This window comes from Carcharodon carcharias, chromosome 8 (genome assembly GCF_017639515.1).
Source record: "Carcharodon carcharias isolate sCarCar2 chromosome 8, sCarCar2.pri, whole genome shotgun sequence".
NCBI classification, from domain to species: domain Eukaryota; kingdom Metazoa; phylum Chordata; class Chondrichthyes; order Lamniformes; family Lamnidae; genus Carcharodon; species Carcharodon carcharias.
In genome coordinates, this window is record NC_054474.1 from 31,133,989 (window position 1) to 31,141,789 (window position 7,801).

At 39.9% G+C, this 7,801-nt stretch overlaps 1 protein-coding gene across 1 annotated transcript; it reads right to left on the minus strand.

Annotated features, from left to right (window-relative positions):
• Positions 1-304: 304 nt before the first annotated feature.
• Positions 305-1,903, minus strand: gdf9 (growth differentiation factor 9). Its single transcript, XM_041194363.1, has 2 exons — positions 1,711-1,903; positions 305-1,251 (listed from the first exon to the last, which is right to left on the minus strand). The coding sequence occupies exons 1-2, from the start codon at positions 1,889-1,891 to the stop codon at positions 305-307; spliced, it is 1,128 nt and encodes a 375-aa protein (XP_041050297.1). The 5' UTR covers positions 1,892-1,903.
• Between the last annotated feature and the right edge of the window lie 5,898 nt (positions 1,904-7,801).

Here is a 7,801-nt window from a genome sequence, read left to right on the forward strand (position 1 = left end):
AAACGTCATTTTAGGACAATTATCGCCTTTACATTCAACATTTAAATAAGATTCATTACCGTCAGACAGAACTCAGCACACTTGGCAAAACAATGTCAAAAATTCAAGTTCGGTAAAGCTGGAGTCAGTTATACTGGCATAACAGTAGCGGGCCACACTCGATCCCGGGCATTTACAACCAGAGTTAACAATTAATAGCAGAAAAATAAATAGAAATAAAAATGTATAGTACACACATGGCGATTTTCTTGGCGTTTCAAGCAATGACATTTCCCTTTCCGACTGATCCCAGTCACACCACCCGCTAGCGGCAGGTACAGGTAGTAGCGATCATATCTTCATACTCCTTGTAAACTATGGAGCCATCGTTTTCCAGAGTTAGCACGCTTAGTGGATTATATTTCGAAGGAACACAGGAAGGGCGAGGGATTGACGAATCCACTTTTTCGTAGAGGATGTTCTGAATCAACGTGTGAACGGGGGAACCATAGCGATGGCTCAGTGCCCTTGGGCAGCTGCCCTTACAGTAACGAGGATTGTAGTTGTGCGGGGCTATAATCCAGCGGTCCCATCGGAGCTGGCTGAAAGACAGTCGGAAATCATGCAGCTGACATTCATGAGCAGGATACTGAAAGTGGGGAAAACGTCCAGCCTTCGGCAAATCAATGGAAACCGCCCGCGCACCGCCTAACCCATCACGTTCAGGACCTCTGCGTCGACGAACGGACCTGACCCCCACGACTGTCTGTCTTGTTCTCAGTCTCGCTATTCTGCCTAGTTTGGCTCGGGTGCTGAGTCCCACCGGGAGCCAACTCTGATGAGCCTGTTCACGCGTGTCGTTAAGAAAGAGGAGCAGGGATGGGGCCAGGAGACTTGGTCTGAGCAGGCCGGCAGAAACGCCCCGGCCCCCCGCCACCTTCCCCGGTCTTTGGTCGGTTTTGGCGCACTTGTAGGTGAATACCATGTGAAGGTCCCCCTGCTGAGAGTCGAGGAACGGCTGCAGAAAAGAGGCCAGGTCCACCTCCACCCACTTGCGCCTCTTCTGACGTTCAAGACGTACACGGAAGCTGTGTGAACGGAGTATGGAGTAGGTCTGAGCCGAAAGCGGGCTGGAGTTCTGGACCGTGAGGTTGCACTTGCACAATATCGTAAAATACGCCGATTTATCGACAGAGTACAGGAGCACAGATCGTAGTAATTGCTCTTGAGAAGTCACAGGATCCAAACCATAAAATACATTCTGTTTAAATACTTGGGGGGAAAAAAAGGAAATTAAATGTTACAAGTTTGCAAGTGTTCAACATTGGACAAGAATCCACCCATATGTTTTAAACGAGGCTAGGGACTAAAGATCCATGAAATTTGTCTTGCAATTCAAGTTCAGTATCTCAATGACCTGCGAAATCAGTTTGGTTGCAGTTAGACTGGGTATTTTACCACTTCCCCAATAACTTGCTGTATTAATCACACTTTTCCCCGCTCCTGAACACAACGTGACACCTGTAGAGAGGGAGTCTACAAAGGCGCAACATTGAAAATGGCAAAATACGCAGTTATACCAATCCTAATCAATCTGCGAATAATAAAATATCCACGGTTAGCATTTTTACTTAAGTCAGTTAAAGAGACTAGAACCATGTAAACAAGGCACATGATGGAGTGGGTATTTCTTTTCCGTGAAGTAACACACCGGGAGGTTTCCGATCTTACCTTCCGTAGCACGGGGTTCGATCCGCGGTGTTAATAACCTCACGGTATTATATCGGTGCTCTGCCGGTCTTTTGGGGATCCCATCCTGTGTAGCGGACATAGTGTACAATCTTTTCATGTATTTTAAATACTTTGCATCGGGTTTTGTAGGAAGCCGATACTCCCAGCCCGTCTTCTCCATTAACGCTTTTAGGAGAGGAATCGCAATATAATCCTCGGGATCCTGGGTTACCCCTAGACCGACATAGTTGATTGGAGTGGTGGGAGAGATATAACTGCCTAACAACACTAACCACACACGGTAGTGAAAACACATAATAACACCTCTCAAAAGGCACATAGTTCTTGGAGTGTAGATTAGCCCAACGCGCTTAAAAAAGTTACTCAGCTCAATAAAATTGGAAGCACATGGTCTCTGACCCTTATAAAGAGGCTCAATAGGGCCTTCAGGTGCAACGATTTTATTAAGGCCATCAAGAGACATCATTTAATAATCCGTAAAGTGACAACTCCGCCATGATGTTACACGCAAGAATGCTGAGATTGTGTTAGTAGCGTCATGAAAGGGGATTTAAAAATGGCTAAGAGAGTTTATCTATTAAAGTGGGATAAGATTTGTAGTAGGAAGTGCAATGGAGACGATATTTTTTTTTTACCGATCGTGAGAAGGAAAATGGATTGAAGCTTAAAGAAATAAGAGACGACATAGCAAAGATAGTAAGTAAGACATTTACCGATTCTGAGGCGGATGCCTTTGGGAAAGCAGGAAAAAAAGGACAGAAGAGTTCAAGGTCATCCTTAAACGTATATCTAAAGATCAAACGTTTTACTAAAATGAATCCAGCTAAGTTGGCAACTTCAACACCTCTTTGTCCTTTTGTCTGTGACATATTTTGGTTATCTCCACCTATCACTGGCCCTCTATCTAGCTCTTCTTGTCTCCCCCCCCCCTTATATTTCACCTCTTTTATTCTTAGTTCTGTTGAAGAGTCATGCGGATTCGAAACGTTAACTGTGTTCCTCTCCACAGATGCTGCCAGACCTGCTGAGTTTTTCCAGGTATTTTTGTTTAAGTTGGCAACTTCTCCTTAGGAATAAAATAGGAGATATTAAATCCGCCAAAAGTGTATCGAATGGTAACCTGTTGATTTTTGTTTTTGCAGAGATTCTCAGCAAAAAGAATAAGGCTTTGAAAATTAAATATTTTAAGAAAGTGGCGAGCTTCACTCCGGGAGACCGGAAAATTGTACGAGGGGTGAATTTTCATATTAGTGTGGAAGATGTGATGGGGAAGCAGTAAGCGTTAAACGTATTCAAAGCCTGAGGGACAGAGTGAGAGTACTTCGGTTATTTTGAACTTTGAAGGAGAGGTGCTGCCTGAAAAGGTGCACTTGGGATATTTGAGTTTTTCAGTGAGTCCATACATACCACCTCCATTGCATTTTTAATTGTCAGAGGTTTGGTCATGTAGCGGCTGTGTGCAGAGGTAAAAGGAGATGTGGAGGAGCTAACAGTTATAGAAAATGTGGGAAAGGAGGTTAAGTGTTGTAACTGTGGAGATAAACACAGTGTTGCTTATGGTGAATGTTAAAGTACGGGAAGTGCAGAAATTGAGGATGGAGACAATGAAAACTATGAAGGGAGGGCTGTAAGAGAGATGGGTATTTCGAAAGATATGGGGGCGGATGCGACTGAACCTTTAGTTGTGACTCAAAATAAGATTTCAAGATCATCTGATCTTTTAGTGGTTAGTAAAACTAATTTTAGGCCTTTTACTGAAGTGATCAACTGTACTTTGCAAACTCAAAACAAAAAATCAGAAAATGAAGATTATTGTTAAGGCAGCTGAGAAGTACCTGGATGCTCATGTATGTCCCTTGAGAAAATAAGTGGGGTGCTCCTGTTGGGTAATATAATACAACTATCTCAATCCTCTCAAGTTAGTTGATTTTATGATGGGTTTTTAAATATTACAATGGAATGCCAGAAGTTTGATTGCAATAGTCAAGAGTTTAAACCTTTTTTTAAGCTGATCTAATTGAAAAGCCAGTTAGTATATGTATCCAAGAAACTTGGGTAAAACCTTGCTTGGGTTTTGTGATGTGATCCAGGGATGTGTGGCAGTTCAGAAGGATAGGACGGTGGGTGTTGGAGGGGGATGTGTTATTTTTCTTAGAAATTCAATAAATTATGGAATTATTAATTTAGATACTCAGTGCAATGCTGTTGAAATTTGGTGTTATTCTGATAACTTTCTTTTGATTTTTATAATCCTTGTAAAGATCTTATTATTGAAGAATAAGGTGAGAGTGGAAATTTCAGAGGCATTGGTGATAATCTTAGTCTTCTATAAACATGAGTGGTGCTGGAGGACTGTAGAATTGCAAATGTTATACCCTTATTCAAAAAGAGGTGCAAGGATAATATGGCAACTACAGACCAGTCAGTTTGACTTTAGTGGAAGGGAAGTCTCTGGAAACTATAGTTCAGGACAAAATCAATAGGCACTAAAGTGTGGGATAAATAAGGAAAGTCAGAATGGATTCATTAAGGGAAAATCATGTTTCAATAACTTGCTAGAGTTGTCTGAGGAGGTAACAGAGAAGGTTGATGAGGGCAATGCTGTTGATGTGGTGTATATGGATTTTCAAAAGGCATTTGAAACAGTTCCACACAATAGACTTATGAGCAAAATTCAGCTCATGGAATAAAAGGGAAAGTAGGCACTTGGATAAGAAATTGGCTGAGTGACAGGAAATAGAAATGATAAACAATTGTTTTTTAGGTTGGAGGGAGGTCTGTGGTGGAGTTCCCCAGGGGTCACTGGGACCTGTGCTGCTCTTGATATATATTAATGACCTAGACTGTGGTGCGCAGGGCATGATTTCAAAATTTGCAGATGATACAAAGATTGGAAGCACTGTCAACTGTGATGAGGATAGTCTTGAACCTCAAAAGGACATAGCCATGTTGGTGGATTGGGCAGAAGAACCTCAATGCAGAGAAGTGAGATGATTCATTTTGGCAGGAAGAATATGGGGATTCATTTTTGGCAGGAAGAATATGGAGAGAGTATAAAATAAAGGGAGAAACTCTAAAGGAAGTGCAGGTGGGATCTCAGTTTGTATGTACATAAAAGGTGGCAGAGCATGTTGAGAGAGCAGTTAATAAAACATATGGTTTTATTAATAGGGGCACTGCATACAAGAATAAGGAGGTCATCTTAAACTTGTATAAGACACTAGTTGGGCCTCATTTGGAGTAGTGTGTCCAGTTCTGGGTGCCATACCTGAGGACGGATATGAAAGCATTGGAGAGAATACAGAGGAGATTCACAAGAATGATTCCAGGGATAAACAACTATAGCTATGAGGACAGATTGGAGAGATTGGGTCTGTTTTTCTTGGAGAAAAGAAGGCTTAGAGGAGACTTGATAGAGGTATTTGAGATCTGAGGGGGTATGAACAGGATAAATATTGAGAAACTTTTCCCCATTTGAGAATGTCAAGAATTAGAGGGCACAGATTCAAAATAATGGGTAAAAGGAGTAGAAATGATAGAAGGAAAATTTTTTGCCCAGAGGGTGTTTGGAGTCTGGAATGAACTTCCTGAAGGGCTGGTGGAGGCAGGTTCGATTGAAGTGTTGAAAAGGGAATCTGATTGCTATCTGAAAAGAGAATGTACAAGGTGACAGGGATAAGGCAGGGGAGTGGGATTAGATAGTATGCTCTTTCAGTGAGGTAATGCAGACTCAATGGGCTGAATGGCCTCCTTCTGAACTGTAAGATTCTGTGATCTAGTACTGGGTGCTGCAGAATTGTCCATTCCATTAAAGAAAGGAATACAGAAGAAAAGAATTGTGCCTTGATGGAATGTGGTTTGTAATTTAATGATTAAAGGAGAGGAATAAAGCTTTCAAGTTGGTGTGCAAAACTTATACGTTTGAAGCAGCATTGTGTTATAATAGGAAAAAAGCCATAGCTTGTTGAGTTATTAGGTGTGAGGAAAAAGTAGTATTGGAGGAGCTACTGTGATAGTATAGGGAGGGATACATTGAAAAGTGATGTTTGGGAGAAGATTAGGAGGATTACTGGAACTTGCAAGATCAAAACTATTCTATAATTGGTAGATGGAGATGTTGCTAAAACCAAACTGGAAAGGGCAAATATGTTGTCAAATCCTTTTGCTAAGGTACATGATAGTGGTAATTTGGATCCTGAATATTCTAGTATCCACGAATCTCGTCTTGAGGGAAAAATCAGGATATTCTCAGGAGGAGTGATTATAATGGCAACCCTGTAACTCTTTCGAGTACAAACCTGTTTCCATCTGTTTCAGATGAAGTTACATTGTTTCATAGTTTGCCATTGTGAGATTTGAACTCTTGATCTTGGGGTTCCAAACCCAGTACCATAAACAATTGGCTGCTCCAGCTCATCTAAAGTAAATCAATTAGCAATATGTAAAATACAGCTTATAGGAGGGATCCAATGTGCTATGAAATGTTTTGCAACTTGGGGGATGAGATTTATGGAAGTATTTGTTGAGCTTTTTAATTTAGTATGGGAGAAGGGTACTTAAGAGTTGGAAACATGCTATTATAGTGCCAATTGGAAAGCCAGGAAAAGATTTATCTATTCCATCATATCAGTCTATAGAATTGATGTCCAATATTTGTAAAATTATGGAGCACATGGTTACCAGTCTACTTATTTATAGAGCAAGCAGCTTCTGAAGCCATATCAAAGTAATTAAGGAAGTTTTACTTCGTGCTGGATCAAGTGCTGAGGTTAGGTATTAATATCAAGAAAGCTTTATACAATAAATCTTAGTCTTCATTGATATTGAAAAAGCATGTCATATGATATTCTGTGGAAAGGGGGTGCTTTTTATTTAATTTTAAAGGTTTGAGTATAGTAGGGTGCATGTTTAATTGGATACAGGATTTGTATTATACAGGTGAGGAGGGGCATGGAGTTGTTGAATACAATGGTGGTAGAGAATGATACCCCACAGTGAAGTGTGATTAGTCTGGTTCTTTATTATATGTCGTTAATCATAACATTAAAATGTGGGTGAGGATATGAGACTGTCGATATATGCAGAAGGTGGAGAAATTTGGATAAGAGGCAGAAATATTAAGTATGCATTGATAAAGTTCAAGAAACTTTAAGGGCATTGGAACAGTCACTGTTTTAGGCAGTAGGGCCTTAAAGTTTCTAATTCAAACTCAGGCAGTTTTCTTTATAAGAAAGAAAACTCTGGATGGGAATGTTTTGAATCTATATTGTAAACTAATCGAAGTGGTAAAGGTGTTTAAGTTTTCAGCAATCTGGTTTGATTGTACTCAGACATCGAAAATACACATTCGAAATAATAGTAATTCAAATGTAAAACAAAAATTAAGATTATTTTAATGAGATGTATTGCTGGTTATGACTGGGGAGTGGATAAGAGAACTTTATTAAGAATATATCAAGCAATGATATGACCAGTGATTTGACTATGAATGCCAGGCATATGGATCAGCAGCAAAAATATTATTGTATAAATTGGATTTAATTCAGTCTCAAACATTGAGAATTTGTTCTGGTGCTTTTATTTCTTCTCCAATAATAGCTCTAGAAGTGGAGAATGGTGAAATGCCTCTTGAATTGAGAAGGTGCATGAATTTGAATTACTGGGTGAACTTGGTAGGGCAGAAGGCCAACCATTTAACCAAAAGTGTCCTTCAAGATAGTTGGGAGAATGGATTGCAAATAAAGGGAACATTTTTTGGGAAAAGAATAAGTGATTTGATGGAAGAGTTGGGCCAGCAGCTTTTTAACGTAAGCATACATGCGTGCTGGTCAGTAATTCCACCCTGGTACTTTCAATGTCCAGAAGTTGATTTTACAATACTGGACAAACTTAAAGGAAATAGTATAGGTTTTAATCTGTCTAGTTTTGTAAATGAATATATAGATAAGAATTGGCTTGCTTATATTCAACTTTATACTGATTGTTCTAAGGATCCTGGGATGGGAAAGACAGGTTCAGTTTTTATCCCTGAATTTAATGTTAAGATAGTTTATCAGTATTTTCAGTTGAA

Excerpts from the sequence above, each read along its gene's own strand:
- gdf9 (XM_041194363.1), bottom strand. The coding sequence starts at position 1,891 with ATGGAGAAGACGGGCTGGGAGTATCGGCTTCCTACAAAACCCGATGCA. Across the intron at positions 1,252-1,710 it reads CGAACCCCGTGCTACGGAAG|TATTTAAACAGAATGTATTT; the intron begins GTAAGATCGGAA and ends TTTCCCCCCAAG.